Genomic DNA, 22,400 nt, shown 5'->3' with positions numbered 1-22,400 from the left:
AAGGAAGGAAGGATGGAAGGAGGAGGGAGCAAAGAAAGAGGGGAGGAGGGGAAGAAGGAAGGAAAAATGAAACAAAGAGGGGAGGAAGGAGGAAGGAAGGAAGGATGTATGTTTAGTGAAGCTGATCTCTTGTCTTGTGTAGATTTGGCACACAGCAAAGAATGAAGCCTGAAATCTGGGACGTTCTTCTGGCCGGGATCAGATGTGAAAATTAACGGCAGCTATCCCGACATCTACCGGCCTTACGACGGGTAAGATCATACCTGCTGACCTGACACACTGGGAGCCGAGGGGGGGGGTGGGGGGGGGGGGGGGAGCTGGGCAGGGATCACACATTACTTCCTGAAGTTATAGTAGCACTAATGTCATCAGGATTTAACTGGCAGATGATGGATGGATGGATAGATAGATGGATGGATGGATGGATAGATAGATAGATAGATAGATAGATAGATAGATAGATAGATAGATAGATAGATAGATGGGTAGATGGGTGGATGGGTGGATGGATGGATGGATGGGTGGGTGGGGGGTAGGGTGGATGGATGGATGGATAGATGGATGGATGGATGGATAGATGGATGGATGGATAGATAGATAGATAGATAGATAGATAGATAGATAGATAGATGGGTGGGTGGGTGGATGGATGGATGGATGGATGGTGGGTGGGTGGGTGGGTGGGAGGGTGGATGGATGGGAGGGTAGATGGATAGATAGATAGATAGGTAGGTAGGTAGGTAGGTGGGGTGGGTGGGTGGGTAGATAGGTAGATAGATAGGTAGATGGATGATGGATGGATGGATGGATAGATAGATAGATAGGTGAGTAGATGGGTGGGTGGGTGGATGGATGGATGGATGGGTAGATAGGTAGATGGGTGGGTGGGTGGGTGGGTGGATGGATGGATGGGTAGATAGGTAGATAGATAGATAGATAGATAGGTGGGTAGATGGGTGGGTGGGTGGATGGGTGGATGGGTGGATAGATAGGTAGATGGGTAGATGGGTGGGTGGGTGGATGGATGGATGGATGGATAGATAGATAGATAGATAGGTAGATGGGTGGATAGATGGGTGGATGGATGGATGGTAGATAGGTAGATGGGTGGATGGGTAGATAGGTAGATGGGTGGGTGGATGGATGGATGGATGGGTAGATAGGTAGATGGGTGGGTGGATAGATAGGTAGATGGGTGGGTGGGTGGATGGATGGATGGGTAGATAGGTAGATAGATGGGTAGATAGGTGGGTAGATAGGTGGGTAGATGGGTGGGTGGGTGGGTGGATGGATGGATGGGTAGATAGGTAGATAGATAGGTAGATAGGTAGATAGGTAGATGGGTAGATAGGTAGATAGATAGGTAGATAGGTAGATAGGTAGATGGGTAGATAGGTAGATAGGTAGATGGGTGGGTGGGTGGGTGGATAGATAGGTAGGTAGATGGGTGGGTGGGTGGATGGATGGATGGGTAGATAGGTAGATAGATGGGTAGATAGGTGGGTAGATAGGTGGGTAGATGGGTGGGTGGGTGGGGTGGATGGATGGATGGGTAGATAGGTAGATAGGTAGATAGGTAGATGGGTGGGTGGGTGGGTGGATAGATAGGTAGATGGGTGGGTGGGTGGATGGATGGATGGGTAGATGGGTAGATAGGTGGGTAGATAGGTGGGTAGATGGGTGGGTGGGTGGCTGGATGGATGGGTAGATAGGGTAGTTAGATAGGTAGATAGGTAGATAGGTAGATAGATAGGTAGATAGGTAGTAGGTAGGTAGATAGGTAGATAGGTAGATAGGTAGGTAGGTAGATAGGTAGATAGGTAGATGGGTAGATAGGTAGATGGGTGGGTGGGTGTATAGATAGATATGGAGATTTAAAATGCTGACATTAAAACAAATTGATATGCGTCATGAGATATCTCACAGCGTTTCGGTCAAAGGACCCTCAAATATTTATGTTTTTCACTCGCTGCAGTTTCCCTGCACTTAGAGATAAGAGCTGAGGTCAGTCATGCTTACTGTCACTGTGGCCTCACATCGCTGACGAAATCTCATTTTCCTGTCAGAGACAAACTGTTCCAACAGGAAAGATCAATAAAGCCTCTGGCTGCCACCAAATAACATCTTTGACTGATTTGTTGGGAAATGCTTAATCAGTTCGTTGTAATGTCCACATGTCACAACCTCTCTTCAGTGCCAGTGAGTACAGATATGTCAAGTGCTCAGTAGTTAATCGCTTCCACAGAATATTAACTCATACATGACATCCGATATTCTCTGGCAAAGAACGTTAGATGACTTCATTTATTTAATAGTGAGCCTAACCCTAACCCTACCACCATCTGTGTTTTTACAGTTCTTCCTCTGCAGGCATAATGCAGTGTTTCCCACACATAGACTAATTCGTGGCGGTGCGCCACAGATTCAACACCGGCCGCCACATATTGCGTTTCGTTATTAATTATTTTTTTAACGCTAATTAAAAAATACGCATCGTATTCGTTAAGCTGTATTTCCTTTTTCCTTTCTCTGCTCTCCCTGCGTCTCTCTGTCACTCACGCGTCTCTCTCACATAGCTCACACACAGTCCCTCTCCTCCGTGCACACCGCGTGTGTCTCCATCAGCGAGATCACCCCCCCCCCCCCCGTCGGTCGCCGGCCTACCACCACACATTGCCTTCAGATCTGTGGGAAACACTGTAATGTCACTCCAGTGTTGCACAGTGAGGTTGTGTAACTGGTTGGCAGAATAAAACACCGGGTTTATGACTTTAATCTCATATTTATGACTTAATATGCCATCGTAGGCCTTCATAGATGGAGAGTAAATGGACTTTACTTATATAGCGCCTTTCTAGTCTTTACGACCACTCAAAGTGCTTTACATCACATCTCATTCACACATTCACACACATTCATACACTGATGGCAGGGGCTACCACGCAGGGCACCAACCTGCTCATTCATTCACATTCATACACTGATGGCAGGAGCTACCACGCAGGGCACCAACCTGCTCATCAGGAGGGAGTTTAACCATTCATTCACATTCATACACTGTTTCCATAGCAACAGGAGCAATTTGGGGTTAAGTGTCTTGCCAAAGGACACATCGACATGTGGACTAGAGGAGCCGGGAATCGAACCGCCAATCTTCCAATTGGAGGACCACCTGAGCCACAGCCGCCCAGAAGATTGAAACTGTCCGCTCCTACTAATATGTTGGCACTGTGTTTGACAACCAGCTTAAATGGGATGCAAAGTGTTGGTCAAACGTGGACAGCAGAGGATTCATCTCCTTTTCTGTCAGTCCAGTGATCAGTCATTCATTGAAAGCCTTTTAACCCTTTTATAGGACACTCATTGAAAGGAAGGGAGGAAGGAAGGGAGGAAGGAAGGGAGGAAGGAAGGGAGGAAGGTCATTCCTCCCTCCCTCCTTCTCTCCTCCCTTCCTTCTTTCCTTCCTCCGTCCTTCCTTCCTTCCTTCCTTTCCTTACTTCGATCTGTTCTTCCTCCCTCCCTCCTTCTCTCCTCCCTTCCTTCTTTCCTTCCTCCATCCCCCTTTCTTCTTCCTTCCTTCCTTTTTTCTTCCCTTCCTCCCTCCCTCCTCTCTTTCTTTCCTCCTTCCTTCCTTCCTTCCTTCCTTCCCTTCCTTCCCTTCCTTCCATCCTTCCTTCCTTCCTTCCTTCCTCCCTTCCTTTCAATGAGTGTCCTATAAAGGGTTAATGAACTATTTATTGGATTGTTTCCACCGGTGTTATTTGCACACAGCTGTCAACTCTTCTTCTTTCATCTGTGTGTTCACCTTGTTATACGAGCATGTTGTGGTGCCAGCTGTCAAATGAATTACCCTCCAAGGAATTAATAATACCAATAATAAAGTTGTCTTGAATCTTCAACACATTTTATGGACCCATAAATAAAACCAGACATATTTATGAATGCTGGATGAGAGACAGGTGTTATTTAAAATGTTTCTTTCTGTCCATAAAAAAAGACCAAAACCAAAGAAGGGTGAGAAAGAAGACCAATATTATACTTCCTGTTTATCTCCCAAAGCAAAGCAGGAGAAGAAATAAATGATAATAAAAGTGGCAAATCTAGTAATAACCTTTTTTTTATTATAATTATTATTATTTTCTTTCAGTAAAGTGCCATTTGAAGAAAGAGTGTACAATGTGCTGAAGTGGCTGCAGCTACCAGACGATCAAAGGTTGGTTCAACAAATAAATTCAGCACATTTATTTTTTGGCTTCATAAAAACAAACCGTAAAAGGATCAATTTAATTTGATATTCCAATAAAATAAAATAAAATAAAATAAAAGTCGTAGTAAAAGTTGTTTTCTCTTCAGACCAGATTTCTACACGTTGTATCTGGAGGAGCCCGATAAATCTGGACACAGCTTTGGTCCCGTCAGTGGAGGGGTAAGTTCACCTGACTCAATAAAGCAGTTTACCTTCCTGTTTTCCTTCCTTCCTTCCTTCCTTCCTTCCTTCCTTCCTTCCTTTCTTCCTTCGTGTCTTCCATCTGTCCTTCATTCTTCCTTCCTTCCTTCCTTCGTTTCTTCCTTCTGTCTGTCCTTCCTACCTTTCTTCCCTCTTTCCTTTTGTCTGTCCGTCTTTCCTTCTTTCCTTCCCTCCATCTTTTTAATGATCTGGCCCACATGAGATCAAAGGGGTAAGTGCTGTCCTTCCTACCTTCCTTTTTTCCTTTCTTCCTTCTGTCCTTCCTTCTTTCCTTTTTTCCTTTCTTCCTTCTGTCCTTCCTCCCTTTCTTCCTTCTGTTCTTCCTTCCTTCCTTTCTTCCTTCTGTTCTTCCTTCCTTCCTTTCTTCCTTCCTTCCTCCATTTCTTCCACCTGTCCTTCCTTCTTTCCTCCCTGCCATCTGTCCTTCCTACCTTCCTGTTTTCCTCCCTCTCGTCCTTCCTTCCATCCTTCCTCCGTGTCTTCCATTTGTCCTTCCTTCTGTCTGTCCTTCCTACCATTCTTCCCTCTTTCCTTTTGTCTGTCTTTCCTTCCTTCCTTCTGTCTGTCCTTCCTACATTTCTTCCCTCTTTCCTTTTGTCTGTCTTTCCTTCCTTCCTTCTGTCTGTCCTTCCTACCATTCTTCCCTCTTTCCTTTTGTCTGTCTTTCCTTCCTTCCTTCCTTCCTTCCATCTTTTTAATGGTCCGGCCCACATGAGATCAAATTGGTCTGTATGTGGCCTTTGAATGAAAATGAGTTTGACACCCCTGCTTTAGACCAACACAGTCTCACTGCTGGCAGCCTAAGGGATAATAGCATCAAGTCCTACACAATACTCGGCCTCATCTGCCACTTTTAGCTTTTCCACCGAAAACATCAATAGACGCAGTGTGTACCTTCAAACCATAAAACTAACCGCATCATTCCTTAATTGCAGAAAGAAGACCTTGTTTGAGATAAGGCAGTTCATAAAGTCTGAAGTCTGTTAATAGGTCACAGATTACAGAGCCACTAAAAGGCTTTTTATTAAAATCATGTCAGCAGATTCAGATTAGTTTATGAGCTTTAACGAATGGCTTTGACAGTCATGTAGTGAACTTTGGAAGTTCACCGGCGTTACATATAATATAAAGCAGAGACACACACACATATTAAAACACACGTGTGATTGTCTCGTTCCTTCAGACTTCATTTTCCAAATCCACCAAACAAGAGTCAACAGCAGAATGAGCTGTTCGGCATTGGCAAAGAAGATTTGGTACTAATGCACGTTCCTTACAAATGGGGCTCCATTTAAAAGGGAAATAAACAGACTTTCCAATGTTATTCGATTTATTGCCAAGAAGCATTGCTATAACAAAGAAATACTCTACCAAACACACATTTCCTTACTTTTTGTGCTATGTTTTAGGGCTGGGCAATATATAAGAGACTAGATATCGTCTTAGTATTTGGAAATCGTAACATTGTGATTAGGCATGGGGCCGGTATGAGATTCTGGTGGTATGATAACCATTAGAAAAAACATCACGGTTTTACGGTATGGAGGTATTGTGATTACAGCTCTAAAATGTTCCTAAAAGGAAGAAAAATAAAGACAGACATGTTAATTTAACCTGAATCTGTAACGACAGTGTGAGGGGTCGTGATACTCTACGCTACAGCTGCACCACCTGAGGAATTTCTGACCAGCACTTCCTGTCTTTGACCAGCACTTCCTGTCTTTGACCAGACTAGAAACAGCTCATACCTTAGGAACGGTATGACAGAACATTTGGCGGTTTCGGTTATCGTAGCTTTTTCAAATCGCGGTGAACCTTGAACACGGTTATTATCCCATGCCTAATTGTGATATAGCGTAGGTGTTTTTCCTGGTGTTCTAGTTGTTGTTATTTGCCTTTTTTTTTACCACTTTGTCATTATTCTGCTGTCCCTTGGTTTAACTGACTGGCTTGTTTGGCAAATTGTAATATTGTTATGTGGCTTAAGAGTCTTTTCCTGGTTTTAAAGGTAATTTTCTGAACTTACCAGATGATGATTATCGAGGTATTCGGTCAAGAATATCATGATATATGATTTTATCCATATCGCCCAGCCCTACTATGTTTATATAAGAAAGCATTTAAAAGCAGCTGGAAAGCACAAGTTGTCCCATTGCTGCACATTTGAGTTATGTTGTAGTAAAAATGACTCTCTGCTAGCTGGCTCTGACACTCTGGTGTGTTATGTTGGTGCTTTCAGACTCCACATCCACTCTTTTCATTTCTAACTTGTAGTTTTAAGCCTCGACTGACGCTGACTCGAGTCGTTCTGATCAGCTTTGTGCCAACCAGGGTTATCATAGAAAATAGGTTTAGAAGTTTTTATCTTTATTTAGTTTTTCTGTTTGCTTTTTTAAAATTTATTTCAGTTTAGTTTCAGTGAGTTTAACAAGAAAATAGTTATATTAGTTTTTGTTTATTTTCAGTCTTGGTTTAGTGTTTCAGGTTTAAGGGGGAAAGTCTTGATTAGGATGAACTAATGCTGTTTGCTGTGTTTCTGACTGTTAGTTTATGTTCGAACGTCTTCTTCTTCTGTCCAGAAAATCGTAAATTGCACGTTAAGCTTCTTCTTCTCCGTCCGTTCTGCTGCCCCCTACTGGTACTTACCTGTTATGCCAAGAAGTCAAACTAAAGAGGACACAAAGATGATTTTATCTGCAGTTCAATTTAGTTTTAGTTAGTTTTGCATTGTGTGTTATATGGCAGCCGGCGTCCACTCTGCTGCCCCCTGCTGGTACTCACCCGTTATCTCAAGAAGTCAAACTAAACAGGACACAGTAACAATCGAAGCTGATTTTTGTTTTGCAATTCAGTTTAGTTTTAGTTTGTTTTTATTTTCATTTCAGTTAACTAAATTATTTGCTGCTAGTAATAGTTTTAGTCTTAGTTTTTGTTAACTATTGTAACCCCTGGTTGCTATCGACATGATGTTGTTTGAATCATTGTCTTTGTGTTGTGTAGTTATCTGAGCTGATGTGGGATTTATGTTAAGTAATAAAACAGTCTTACGATGTTCTTTCAATAAAACCTTGGTTGATTCGTTCCACATTGGTTCGTTCTTGGATCAGTTTGGTGGTCCGACCGCAGGACTCGCTGCCAGGAAATATTACCTCTTTTTTAATGTGACTGGCGTCATAACACTTCCAAAACATGGGGACTTCCAAGAATATTTGTGTGTGTCCATGTTTATGCCGAGCAGACCTTTTACTCTCCATAGTCAGGGTTCAGGGAATTGTATTTTTGTGTTGAGCAATGTTGAGGATATCTAATTAAAATGAAACTCTCCTCTACACATTTTAGACTGATGTGGTCTGTCAGAAAGAAGAAGTCTGGGAAGAAGTCTCTAAACATTTCCACTGAAAGAATGTCGTCAAACTGTTTTTATCAAATGACATAAACAACATAAGAGGTCAGATGACTTCAAAACGCAAAGACAGTTATTCAAATATGTGAGCTATGTGTTTTCAGCATCAGCAGCATCTTTAGCAACCACCATAGCAATGACAAAAAACAATGAATTCCAACCGTAAACATGCCCATAGATTCACACACCCATTGTACTACTGAAACTATCTTCAGATGTTGCGGCTGTGGCTCAGAAAGTAAAGCAAGTCATCCACCAATCCGGACCAATCGTCCTCAAGTCTGCTTGTCGATGTGATTGGTTAAACTCCCTCTGATGAGCAGGTCATGGGTGTGAATACGTGAATGTGACCTGTAGCATAAAAGCTTTTTGAGATATTAAAAAGACTAGAAAAGTGCAATAAAAGTATAGTGCATTTGCCATTTTCCAATAAAAATAAAAGGAATGGCAGCAAAAAAAAAAATACACAGGCCAATAGAAAATGCATTTTAGGCATCTTACAATTTTTGAGCCATTATGGTGAAACTAATATGTTTTGCACTGTGGACCAATGTAGCTGTTACACATTTTAATCTGAGATGAAAAGACACATATTCTGCATATTTCCAGCTCTATATTAATATTCTATGTCTCTACTTGAATATCTTTGCATGATTTCCAGTTAAAAACTCCTTATTTATCTTCTACTGGTCCTTTATGCAGCCGCTCAGTTTAGCCTCTGTCTATTAACAAGCCGTTTTAGCTCCTGCCCACAGACTGTATAAAAGAAACGGACGTAACTTCCGTGTCGTCACCCATTAGTTTGTGGACTGCTGCTTGGAAGCCAATAGTATCGAATCTAGGCAGCGCCATCTTGAAAATTTCAGGTGCATGCTGGGAAAAATAAAACCACGGATTCTACTTATATGGGCATGAGGCGGAGCCATGGACGGAGCGGGGAGGTTGCTATGGTTGCAAGGGCTGGATCTCGAGGACATTGGGCAATCAACCTGTCAATCAGGACGTAGCCACGCCCTAATGCATACCCTGCTTTATCGTCACATATAAAATCAGGGAGGCCAAAATGTCCCAAATGAACATCATACTGCATTGAAGAAGGCTTTAAACTAGCGATTGAGACCATAAACACATTTTGAAAACGTTTACTGAGGTTAGAAATCAAGTGAGAAGTTGGTGAATTCTCCATTGACTTGTATAGAGACGGTCGCCCCCTGGTGGCCTTTTGATAGAATGCAGCTCTAAGTTACTTCCTGGTTGGCCTCATTTCAGAGGACCAGAACTCCCTGTTTTAGCTCCTGCCCCCCCACCTGATCAGCCTACTGCGTTTTGTATTCATCAACTCGCTTTGAATGTTTGTGATAGATAGATAGATAGATAGATAGATAGATAGATAGATAGATAGATAGATAGATAGATAGATAGTTTATTGATCCCAGTGGGAAATTCAGGTTTGGAGCATCTCAATGTCAGCTTAAGAAGTAGAAGTATTTATTTTTTCCATAACTTAAGTTGAAGTTGTTCTCTTATTTTGCACAGACAGTGTTTAGATTTGGAAAGCCATGTTGCATTTATGTTTGCATCCAGTGGAGCATCACAATAAACTTAGGCGATAGGGGATATGTCACGTTGTTACCTAATAGTTTTGGTGTAAAAAGCCTGCATATGTCCGTATTGGGTGATATCGGTATCGGAAATTAAGACTTGGACAATATCGGCAGAAAAGTATCAATATCGAGCATCCTTATTAAGAAGTAATAAAGCAACGAACAGCAGAAAACACATTAAAAAACGCAATAAAAACACAAGAGGTATAACAGTGAAATAAAGCCAACAGCGACTCGTGGTTCACAGATGTGATGAAAAGTGAGATCATGATCATAGAGTCACTGTTTTGCAGCTGTAGTACTTTGGTTTTGTTTGGTTTTCGCCTGCAGTCACTATGTTTTTGTTTGACTTGTCCGAGATAACAGAAACATGTTAACCTTTTAACTTGTAGTAGTAGTCACTCTGTAATATGAGCCAAACCGCCTCCAGACATCGCTTTGTGTTAAACCTTTTATTTATTTTTCGTCCAGTGCAGATGAAGACACAGCCCACGTGTTACGAACGTATCTGATAAGAGAGTGGGATGAAAGAATGTCAATTGATACCGTGTGATCCAAACATGATGACATTGTTTCTGTACGTAGTGGGACTTCTTGTGCGTAACCAATCATTTTCTGTTTAGAGTTAGAGAAAGTTTTATTGGCTAAAATCAGGAAAGCAAAATACCATACTTGATTGCTTATGTCATTTCCCCATGAGCTTGTGATGCTTTGAAGCTTTGTGGAAAATCAGTTCCTGTCATCGTTTGTTTCTGTGATGGCATCTATACAGATTCAGCTGCAGGTGTCAAATGTGTTCAGGCAATAAGGAAGTGTCAGTGAAAAAGGATGGATGGATGGATGGATGGATGGATGGATGGATAGATGGATGGATGGATGGATGGATGGATGGATAGATGGATGGATAGATGGATGGATAGATGGATGGATGGATGGATGGATGGATGGATGGATGGAGTGAATGATTCATAACCAATCTTTCCTGCATAGATAATTAGGGAGGGTTATGTTTGTAATGTTTAACGCAGAGGTGTTAAACTCATTTTCATTCAAGGGCCACATACAGACCAATTTAATCTCATGTGGGCCGGATCATTAAAAAGATGGAGGTAGGGAGGGAAGGAAGGAAGGAGGGAAGGAGTTAAGAAAGGACAGAGGGAAGAAAGGGAAGAAGGAAGAACAGAAGTAAGAAAGGTATATGAAGGACAGATGGAAGGAAGAAAGGAACGAAGAAAGGAAAAGAGGGAGGTAGAGAGGAAGGACAGAAGGAAGGAAGGACCGATGGAAGGATGGAAGGACAGAAGGACGGACGGAACAAAAAAAGAAAGGAGGAAGGTAGAGAGGAGGGAAGGAAGGAAGGAAGGAGGGAAGAAAAGACAGACAGACGGAAGAACAGAAGTAAGAAAGGTACATGAAGGACAGATGGAAGGAAGGAACAAAAAAAGAAAGGAAAAGGGGAAGGTAGAGAGGAAGGACAAAAGGAAGGAAGAAAGGAAGGAAGGAAGGAAGGAAGGAGGGAAGAAAGGACAGACGGAAGAACAGAAGTAGGAAAGGTACATGAAGGACAGAAGGAAGGAAGGACCGATGGAAGGATGGAAGGACAGAAGGAAAAATCGTTCCTTATTTCCTCCGTCCTTCCTTCCTTCCTTTCCTTCCTTCCATCTATTCTTCCTCCCTCCCTCCTTCTCTCCTCCCTTCCTTCTTTCCTTTCTCCGTCCTTCCTTCCTTCCTTCCTTCCTTTCCTTCCTTCCATCTATTCTTCCTCCCTCCCTCCTTCTCTCCCCCCTTCCTTCTTTCCTTCCTCCATCCCCCTTTCTTCTTCCTTCCTTCCTCCCTTCTTTCTTCCCTCCCTCCCTCTCTCCCTCCTTCTCTCTTTCTTTCCTCCCCCCCACCTTCCTTCCTTCCTTCTTTCCTCCTTCCTTCCTTCCCTTCCTTCCATCTTTCCTTCCATCCTTCCTTCCTCCCTTCCTTCCTCCCTTCCTTTCAATGAGTGTCCTATAAAGGGTTAATAGATGGATCTATTTATTTAGTTCATGTTTGCCATGAGTCCTAATGTAACCCTTACATCCTGTTCATTTTAAGGAAATATATTTGACACATCCAAAATTTCAAAAACGTTCATTCGTCACATTTAATTTAATTTGTTGAAATAGTTCTCATGGTTTATGTAACGTTGGACCATAATATAGTGTCTAAAGAATAAAGTCTCTCTGCTCTGTGAAAGCCAACCATGTTAATCTGATGAAGCTCTTTATAAATGATTCATGCTTCATGCTTCAGAAGTTTGTTATAGAGAATAATCATGTGAAGAAAAAAATTGGGTATGACCAATCGATTCATGATGTTAATTATCACGTATTTCATGTTAACCCTTTATTGGGCAAATAATTATATTTGGTAACTTCTGTAAATATCCCAAAATATCCTTCCTTCCTTTCCTTCCTTCCATCTGTTCTTCCTCCCTCCCTCCCTCCTTCTCTCCTCCCTTCCTTCTTTCCTTCCTCCATCCCCCTCCCTCCTTCTCTCCTCCCTTCCTTCTTTCCTTCCTTCCATCTGTTCTTCCTCCCTCCCTCCTTCTCTCCTCCCTTCCTTCTTTCCTTCCTCCATCCCCCTCCCTCCTTCTCTCCTCCCTTCCTTCTTTCCTTCCTTCCATCTGTTCTTCCTCCCTCCCTCCTTCTCTCCTCCCTTCCTTCTTTCCTTCCTCCATCCCCCTTTCTTCTTCCTTTCTTCTTTCTTCCCTTCCTTCCTTCCTCCTTCTCTCTTTCTTTCCTCCCCTCTACCTTCCTTCCTTCCTTCTTTCCTCCGTCCTTCCTCCCTCCTTCCTTCCTTCCTTCCTTCCTTTTTTCTTTCCTCTGTCCTTCCTCCCTCCCTCCTTCCTTCCTTTCAATGAGTGTCCTATAAAGGGTGAAAAGATCAGGCTGACAGTATTGTGTATTATTCGTCTTATTGAAAACAAACGGCATGAATAATGGTCATCCATCTCTCGATACTTTCCACCTCATGCTGATTGGCTCCTATTGAAGAAGTAAACATTGACTGTATAAAAGAAAAAAACCAAACATGCCGATGAGTTGAGTCATTTGGCGCTGACTCAGGTCTGAGCTGCAAACACAAGGAGTCGACCAAATAAAACCAGAATCAATGTACCTGAATTTCACTTCTGTCTAATGTTCTGATATTTCTCAAACGTCGGAGCTCTGGACAATCTTGTCCACTGAGTTTATCTTGGATTGCACATTGTGATACAGCCTGAGGCATCTTCTTAAAATAACATTCACACCCTGTTTTGGTTCAATTTTTTTATCTGGAATAACAAATAACACCAATCAGTGAGTGGTGCAGTATCCTGGAGCTGTCTGTGCAGATGCATCCAGACGTTGAGTCAAGCAAAGTTCAGTATCATCTTTTACCTCAACATCCGAAAGACTTTACTTCCACTTGCACGGGCATGAGATCACACAGGTAGGAAGTGACAGCGTAGGATACAAGCTCAGGCTCTAAACACTGCTTACCAAGAAAGCAACACACTTAACAAATCAGTTTCATCAGAGGTGGTCCTGGCTAGTGTTGCACCCCGGGGCGGACCGACCATCACCCCCCCCCCCCCTTTACATTTCATTCATTTATTTAGCTTTCTGAAACCTGGTCCTAGGGTGAAAACCAAGCTTTCTGAAACCTGGTCCCAGGGTGGAAACCAAGCTTTCTGAAACCTGGTCCCAGGGTGGAAACCAAGCTTTCTGAAACCTGGTCCCAGGGTGGAAACCAAGCTTTCTGAAACCTGGTCCCAGGGTGGAAACCAAGCTTTCTGGAACCTGGTCCCAGGGTGGAAACCAAGCTTTCTGAAACCTGGTCCCAGGGTGGAAACCAAGCTTTCTGGAACCTGGTCCCAGGGTGGAAACCAAGCTTTCTGGAACCTGGTCCCAGGGTGGAAACCAAGCTTTCTGAAACCTGGTCCCAGGGTGGAAACCAAGCTTTCTGAAACCTGGTCCCAGGGTGGAAACCAAGCTTTCTGAAACCTGGTCCCAGGGTGACGCAGCCCTTGAGTGTCTGTTCGGATGGTGAAGACGCATACCTGCGTTTCGATGATGTCATCGCCACACCCCTCGAGCTCAGCCTTCCACTGTGATAACATACAGTCAACAGATACAGCCTCAGCCATGGACGTACATCCAAGGCTTTAATAGGCTGCGCGCGTTCCCCCGGAAGGTTTTGGTGGACGATCACGGGTCCTAAACACAGTCTTTCAACGCACCACGGGTCCTTGAACGCACCGTGTGTTTGAACATACAGCGGGCCCGAAACACAGTCTTTGAACGCACAACGGGCCCTTGAACGCACCGTGTGTTTGAACATACAACGGGCCCTAAACACAGTCTTTGAACACACAACAGGCCCTTGAACGCACCGTGTGATTGAACATACAGCGGGCCCAAACAGTCTTTGAACGCACCGTGTGTTTGAACATACAGCGGGTCCTTGAACGCACCGTGTGTTTGAACATACAGCAGGGAAACAGCTGCAATGGAGTAACTATTGTGTTTGTGTTAGCAAACCGAGTGCTGCCTGTTAGAGTAACTCCGTTAAAATGACACAGTCACACTTAAACAGACTAATTGAGGATGTTAGATGTTGCGCCGCCTACAGGCTGGAATATGAAGTAGCGTGTTGAGTCGTGTTGAGGTGGATCTGTTTGTACGCAAATATTCTTGAAACGATGTCAGGGAAAACGGAGGGGGAAAAGATCGTCTTGGTACATGTGGACTTGGCTTTACTTTGTGTTGTGTGTTTATCCATTATGTGAGTGTCCATTGTGTTGTGTGTGTCTCTCGATACTTTCCACCTCAAGCTGATTGGTTCCTATTGAAGAAGTAAACATAGACTGTATAAAAGAAAAAACCAAACATGCCGATGAGTTGAGTCATTTGGCGCTGACTCAGGTCCGAGCTGCAAACACAAAGAGTCGACCAAATAAAACCAGAATCAATGTACCTGAATTTCACTTCTGTCTAATGTTCTGATATTTCTCAAACGTCGGAGCTCTGCACACCTCTTATATCCCTCTTATAGCCTCTCCCAGATAGCAAAATTCTTTTGGCCCATATCTGGCCCACACCTGACATGTTCATCCGGCCCACATACAGCATGGAATGATGGCACTTGGGCGGTCCGCTCATGTTTGCCAAAAGTGGGCCATAACCAAGCCATCACAATGCCAGATGTCAACCAAAAACACACCAAATAAACCAGTTCAGCCAAGACTGGCCCAAATATGTTTCAACAAAGGTGGGCCAAGTATGTTTCCTTATATGTGGGCCTCTTTAGGCTCACATCCGGATTAGTCATTGCCATACTTGCCATATTTCGGCCAAAGATGGGCCATTTTGGTTTTGTGATATTTGGCCCAAATGTAGCATTTACTACATGGGCCAGTTTAGGTTCACGTCTGTTTTGTCCGGGCCAGAAGAATGCCTACAGTGCCGGATCATTGCCTCAAGTGGCCCACATTCGCATGCTATCTGGGTCTTCCTCTTCGTTTTATTGGTGAATTTCTGAAACTGAAACAGCGCCGCCTATAGGCCTGGAATATGAAGTAGTGTGTTGAGTCGTGTTGAAACGATGCCAGGGAAAACGGAGGGGGAAAAGATCGTTTTGGTACCTGTGGACTTGGCTTTAGTTTGTGTTGTGTGTTCATCCATTATGTGAGTGTCCATTGTGTTGTGTGTTCATCCCGTATGTGAGTGTACAGTGAAATAAATGCCACTGCGATCCTTTGATCAGTGTTCTGTTGTTCAATGTTAACAATTACCCAGCTATGCACACACTGACAAAAGTGCACCCAATCAAATAATCGGCAGTGAAATCTACACTTTACCTCAACTAATGTACTTGTGTGTGTGTGTGTGTGTGTGTGTGTGTGTGTGTGTGTGTGTGTGTGTGTGTGTGTGTTCTCTCCAGCTGATTGAAGCACTGCAGGGTGTGGATAAGATCATCGGCCAGCTCATGAATGGCCTGAAGCAGATTGGTCTGCACCGCTGTCTGAACATCATCATCGTGGCCGATCATGGTAACTAACTATAAGACAAGGCCTTATAGGACAAATTGACCTTCCTTCCTTCCTTCCTTCCTTCCTTCCTTCCTTCCTTCCTTCCTTCCTTCCTTCCTTCCTTCTTCCTCCCTCCCTTCCTTCCTTCTTCTTTTCCTTCCTTCTTCCTCCCTGTCCTTCTTTCATCTGTCCTTATTTCCTTCCTCTTCTTCCTCCCTTCCTTCCTTCCTTCCTTCCTTCCTTCCTTCCTTCCTTCTTCCTTCTTCCTCCCTCCCTTCCTTCTTCTTTTCTTTCCTTCTTCCTCCCTTTCCTTCTTTCATCTGTCCTTATTTCCTTCCTCTTCTTCCTCCCTTCCTCTCTCCCTCTTTCCTTCCTTCCTTCCTTTCCTTCTTCCCTTCCTTCTTTCCCTCCTTCCTTCCTTCCTTCCTCCCTCCCTTCCTTCCTTCTTCTTTTCCTTCCTTCTTCCTCCCTTTCCTTATTTCATCTGTCCTTATTTCCTTCCTCTTCTTCCTCCCTTCCTTCTTTCTTTTCCTTCTATCCCTCCTTTCTCCTTCCGTTCCTTCATTCTTTCTTCCTCCCTCCCTCCCTCCCTCCCTCCCTCCTTCCTTCCTTCCTTCTTTCCTTCCTTCTTCCTCCCTCCCTCCCTCCTTTCCTTCCTTCTTCTTTTCCTTCCTTCTTCCTCCCTTTCCTTCTTTCATCTGTCCTTATTTCCTTCCTCTTCTTCCTCCCTTCCTTCTTCCTCCTTTCCTTCTTCCTCCCACCCGCCAAGATACAAAGCAGGAATGTGTTTTCATTTATGCGATGCATTCAGGAAGCACCGACATCTGAGACCTGAGAGTCGGCTGCTTACTGAGGCATTTCATTTTCAAACTTCCACATGTCGGGAAATCATCTTTAAATAATAAAACAATTAGCTAAAATGGATCAAAGTTTAAATCAGTAGTTTTGTTGAATTTTTAATTTTGCTCTGTAGCAGCTGACTCAAAAGTTTCTAAACCGGTTTTACTCACTAAACACTTTAAATTCTCACTCATGGGTCACCTGTTTTAACAAGTCTCTACAAGTTTATTTGCATAATATGATGAAATCAATCTAAAAACCTGTTGTGCAGTAAAGGGTAATCGTGTGTGCTGTGATTGCAGTTGAAGAGCATAACATGCAAAACCAGTGGGACGCTCTACCTCTGAAAAAAAAAGATCCGAGAGAGATGATTTACATATAAGAATGCTGTTTGCAGGTATGGAGGACACAAGCTGTGACAGGAAGGAGGTGCTGCAGGATCTGGTGGGTGATGTCAGCAACTATTATGTCAGCGAAGGACCATTCGGACGCATCAGAGCGAGAAACAAAGACACAGCCTGTGAGTAAATAGGAATTTGTATAGGAACAAGTACCAATATACAACCACAGCTGATTGCCTAATATTGTATTTTGCAATTGAACTGCATAAAGCCCAAAAGTTAACAATACACACACAATTCATTAAACCTTAAATACTTTTTGACCCGATCTAAGAATCTCCTCATATCTGATCTCATGTGGGCCGGATCATTAAAAAGAAGGAAGGAAGGAAGGAAGGAAGGAAGGAAGGAAGGAAGGAGTCAAGGAGTGAGAAAAGAAGGAAGGTAGGAAGGAAGGAAGAAAGAAAGGACAAATGGAAGGAAGGAAGGACGGAAGGAAAAGGAGGAGGAGAAGGAAAGATGGAAGGAAGACAGGAAGGAAGGAAGGAAGGAAGGAAGGAAAAGAAGACAGAAAGGAAGGAAGGAAAAGAAGACAGAAAGGAAAGATGGAAGGAAGAAAGGAAGGAAAGAGAAGAAGGAAGAAAAGATGGAGGGAAGACAGGACAGGTGGAAGGAAGGAAGGAAGGAAGCAAGGAAGGAAGGAAGGAAGGAAAAGAAGACAGAAAGGAAGGAGGGAAGGAAGGAAAAGAAGACAAAGGAAAGATGGAAGGAAGGAAGGATGGTAGGAAGGAAGGAAAGAAGACAGGAAGAAAAGGAGGAAGAACAAAGAATGAAAAGAAAGAAGGAAAAGAAGACAGGAAGTGGGCCGGGGTGGGGGCCGGGTTCTGGCCCACGGGCCGCATGTTTGACACCCCTGGTCTCTACCAAATGTTGAAGCACCAGATGTGTTTAGAAAGCATCAATAGTCGATCGGACTGATCAATAAATTTGTGATTAAACCTTGACTCATGTTTCAGAGAGCAGAGAGAGTGTGTGTCACATCCCAGAGTGACTGAGCAGACTGGGACCATTAAACATTTATAGATGAGTTGAAGGTCTTATTGGCTTCCTGTCCAAAATAACTCATCATTTATCATCATAAGGCGCCAACAGCTAGTAAAAATACAGATGACATCTCTGACTCAGGATACACTGATAACTTTCATGACTTCAATATGTAAATAACTTATCTATCATGAGACTCCATCGAATCATCAGAATCTGCTCCCAGTGAGCACAGCACTGACGATAAACGATGAGTAGTGACCTTTTTTAATTTGCATTTATTTGGCGCCAAGCAGGACAGTGCAGGTCTGTTTGGTGTGAGAACAAAACAGAACTTTTTAATGGGTGTTCCTGACTCACCCACTGGTAATGGATTACAGATAACACATCCAGATGCACATCGCATGTAACTGCCAGGTGTAAATGTCAACACATTCTCAAGCTATGAGCATCGCTGCACAGTTTCAGGTCATCTGAACAAAATAGAATTACCTTTTACGTTTTTACATCCAGGTTCAATCACCAATATTTATTTGGACATTGAACATGTGAGGATAGAATTTAGATATTGTATTTAGATATTAGTGATTTCTTAACACTTACACACTGTTCATATTCTACCTTCACAGTTTGTTCTGGGTCAGCTTTGACCCGGTCTATGAATCTCCTCATAAAAAGTGTTTATACTAAATGTTGAAGCACAGATGTGTTTAGAAAGCATCAATAATCAATAATCTGACTGATCAATAAATGTGATTAAACCTTGATTCATGTCTCAGAGAGCAGAGAGAGTGTATTTATTAGCTTTTACACCACTAAACATCTCCTATCACACAATATCATGTCCTATTTTACCTCAGACATCTATACATTTTATTAATGGATAGCCCCTTGAGATGAACCATCTCGTTTTCAAGGGGGTCCAACATAAAACATATATTACAACACAACAACACAATCACAATCACATACAGCATGCATGAGGCTCTCAATTACCAACCAACTGTCAGGTTCAGGCAACCTAAAACACTTAAAATATCAAACAAAGGAGAGAAGACAACAGGATTAGAGTTTTTACTTGCAAGGAGCAAGGAGAACGGACAGAGATCTGCTCAGTTAAGATCTCCAACCCGCTCTGAGCAAATCTTGCCGAACCCTTTGTTTTTATTGCTTTCAGGGAGTCCCTAATTTACATAGTCAATTTTGCTCTAAGGGGTAGGGGTCACACATCGGTCATAAATAGGTCACTGATCTGCAGCTGGTCTGCCTCGGATGGACACACACACTTCAAAGACCTTTTTATAAGGGTTACAGTTTGGCCATAAAACTTCAGATAGACGTCCTGTGCAGGATCACAGGTTGGTCACAGATCTTCAGATAGTCGTCCTGTGCAGGGTCACAGGTCTTCAAAGAGTCCTGAAAAACAACCTTAAAAAACAGCATGCTTGTACACCATAAGGACTAATGATTATAGAAAAGGGGTAAATATGGGATAACTTATATACAATAATTCCAACACCAAGCCACACATCATTCCTGTCAACCCACAGTACCCACACAAACTAAATACCACAAAGCCTTCACCCTCACACAATTATCCTTTTCAAGTGATTTAACACGTTGGATCAGATCCTGCAGAGTATCTTCGTTAGAGCCAACTCTCTGCTCAAGCTCAGCAACATGCTCTCCAAGTGTTGACAGTGAGCCTTCAATTTTATTAAGGCTGGTATTAATAATTTCAAGTTTAGTATCCATGTGTGATCATCTCAAGCTTCATTTGCTGCATCCCCTCCCAGATAGTTTGAAGGGAGATAGCTTCTTGATTCATTGTGAGGCCAGCCACCTTCACCCTCACACAATGAAGGAAGCAGTCACACACAAAGAAAGTAAACTTGAGAACTTTGAGGGGAAAAAAATACTTCAAAATAAATCTTCATATATACCACCCGTAGCTTTAAATGTCAAAGATGAAAAAAGTGATAAATGTATCAGACAAGGACCTTGGTAGTCAAAATGTTTGAGCCAGCAGACTTCAGCTTCTAACACTCACTCACACCACAGCAGCCATCTTGGACTAAGAATGAAGTCATATATGAAAATATAACATAGACATAATGATGGAAATGTCTCTTTATGGTAGTTTTGAGTCTCTTTAGTCTCTCCATCTCATGGTTGCTATGGTAACTAGTTGGCAGCTGTTACTCAAACTAACTGTACGTTGTCTAACCCTTTTTTTTCATCTCTTTTTGGAAGTAATTGGGTTTCTTTGGTCAATTTTGTGTCTCTTTTAGTCATATTTTCATCTCTTTTTGATGGTTAAATGTTATTTTCTATGTAAAGGTAAAATGAGCAGAGCTTTGTGGAAGTGTGGGGTTTATTGTAGAACCATTAGAGCCATCATCAGTCTTCACTGCTACATCATAAAAAGAAATCCTCATAACTACTATCTTATTAAAACTATGTGCGTCCAGTGCCAGTGAAAAGTCGCTGTTGACAGACGTGTTGACTGAAATAGGCAAGACAAGGCAGTTTTATTTATATAGCGCATTTCATACACAATGGCAACTCAATATGCTTTACATAAAACAGAAACATTAAAACATACAATTAACCCCCCCCCCCCCCCACCCACCCCCCATAATAAAAACAAAGTACAGAAAAATAGAAAGACATACATAAAATGCTAGAATTGAGCATTAAATATAAGATTGCAGCATAAAATAATAAATTAGCTTTAAAATCATTAAAAGGACATAGAGTGCAAATGAAAGATTAAAATGTAAAGTGCTTTAAAAGAGCTCAATCATAAGCTCAGGAGAAGAGAAATGTTTTTAACCTGGATTTAAAAATGATTTCAGTTCTGCTGGTAGTTTGTTCCAGTTGTGTAAAAGCTGCTTCATCATGTTTAGTTTGAACTCTGGGCTCAACTATCTGACCTGAGTCAGTAGATCTCAGAGCTCTGGGCTCAACTATCTGACCTGAGTCAGTAGATCTCAGAGCTCTGGGCTCAACTATCTGACCTGAGTCAGTAGATCTCAGAGCTCTGGGCTCAACTATCTGACCTGAGTCAGTAGATCTCAGAGCTCTACTGGGTTTATATTCTACTAACATGTCATTTATGTATTCTGGACCTAAACCATTCAGTGATTTGTAGACCAGTAGCAGAACTTTAAAATCTATTCTATAGCTGACTGGGAGCCAGTGTAAAGACTTTAGAACTGACTGGGAGCCAGTGTAAAGACTTTAGAACTGACTGGGAGCCAGTGTAAAGACTTTAGAGCTGACTGGGAGCCAGTGTAAAGACTTTAGAGCTGACTGGGAGCCAGTGTAAAGACTTTAGAGCTGACTGGGAGCCAGTGTAAAGACTTTAGAACTGACTGGGAGCCAGTGTAAAGACTTTAGAGCTGACTGGGAGCCAGTGTAAAGACTTTAGAACTGACTGGGAGCCAGTGTAAAGACTTTAGAGCTGGAGTAATGTGCTCTGATCGAGCTGCAGCGTTCTGAATGAGCTGCAGCTGTTTAATGTGTGTTAAATGTGAGAGAGAGAGAGTTGCTCGCCTGGTTTGGATAACTGTCATAAATTGGCAGAAACTGGAGATGTTAATAATGACGCTTGGCACATCTGTTTTCTCTTTCAACAGTGGACTCAGCTGGACTTGTTGCTAACATGACTGTAAGTACTTAAAGTTCTCAAAAACTATTCACTCTGAATGAAGGTCATGTTCTTGATTTCATTCTTTTCTGTTTTGATGAGTTCAGTGCAAGAAGCCAGACCAAAAGATCAAGCCGTACCTGAAGGCCGACTTACCGAAGCGCCTCCACTTCGCCAACAGCCGTCGCATCGAAGACGTCAGCGTCCTGGTCGACATACAATGGCTGTTTGAGAGGTACCCATCATGCATCTGTGCTTCATCTGTCCCCCATTAGTTTTCACAGTTGTTTCTCCCTAACCCTCCGTTTTAGCTTTAAGGTCAATGCAGTTTTGTCCCAAGTGGTTTCCAATTTAACTCCAGCTGTGTTACAGATATACAGCCAGAAATATGTTTTCTACTTTTGTGACTTGGACTTGACCCGACTTTTGCAAACTGTTCATTCGTTGGATGAGCCCTTTCCTCCCTTACCCAGCAGGCCGTGCTCCAATCCACATTTTAAGAACAAACCAAGAAAATAATATATTGCAGTTATAATTTTTGAACATACAACCACAGAAATTGTCGAATACTGAAACAGGAGTTGATTTAAGTTGCAAAATTGGAGCACAAGAGTGAGCATGACTGAGAAATACACCGCAAGAAAGCTTTTTATATAAATACGTCATGGATTTAGTTAAACTAGCGTATAATTTGTGGTCTTGTTTTTGACCTCGGTATTTGAAAACATCCTTGCTTACGACCTTGGCAGGCGCCGATAGCCATCATCGAAAAATCAGTTCAAACCAGGAGAGAGCTACACATGAAGTGAAAAGAAGTGTTTATTATGTAGCTGTGGCTCTTGGATTCTGCAGGGAGGGTTATTGAATCAAAGGACGTGAATCCAGAGCAGCCCGTGGAGTCCAGACACTCAAGAGGAACTTTTCTCACAACATTCACAGATCCAACATTCCCCCATGAGTAAGCACTTGGCAACCAGTGAGGAAGAAAAAACGCCCCTTTACGGG

The 22,400-nt window shown here is 42.7% G+C and overlaps 1 protein-coding gene across 1 annotated transcript in view; it reads left to right on the top strand.

Annotated features, from left to right (window-relative positions):
* Nucleotides 1-22,400, top strand: part of LOC128374592 (venom phosphodiesterase 2) — a 64,461-nt gene that overhangs the window by 3,810 nt on the left and 38,251 nt on the right. The window contains 8 exon segments of the mRNA XM_053334837.1: nt 143-164; nt 167-251; nt 4,148-4,213; nt 4,354-4,426; nt 15,431-15,539; nt 16,756-16,878; nt 21,385-21,416; nt 21,503-21,630. Of these exon segments, the coding sequence (XP_053190812.1) occupies nt 143-164; nt 167-251; nt 4,148-4,213; nt 4,354-4,426; nt 15,431-15,539; nt 16,756-16,878; nt 21,385-21,416; nt 21,503-21,630 (638 nt within the window).

The sequence above is a fragment of the Scomber japonicus genome, chromosome 15 (genome assembly GCF_027409825.1).
Source record: "Scomber japonicus isolate fScoJap1 chromosome 15, fScoJap1.pri, whole genome shotgun sequence".
In the NCBI taxonomy this organism is placed as follows: domain Eukaryota; kingdom Metazoa; phylum Chordata; class Actinopteri; order Scombriformes; family Scombridae; genus Scomber; species Scomber japonicus.
The sequence above is the reverse complement of the archived record's forward strand: the minus strand, read 5'-3'. Positions and strand labels throughout refer to the sequence as shown.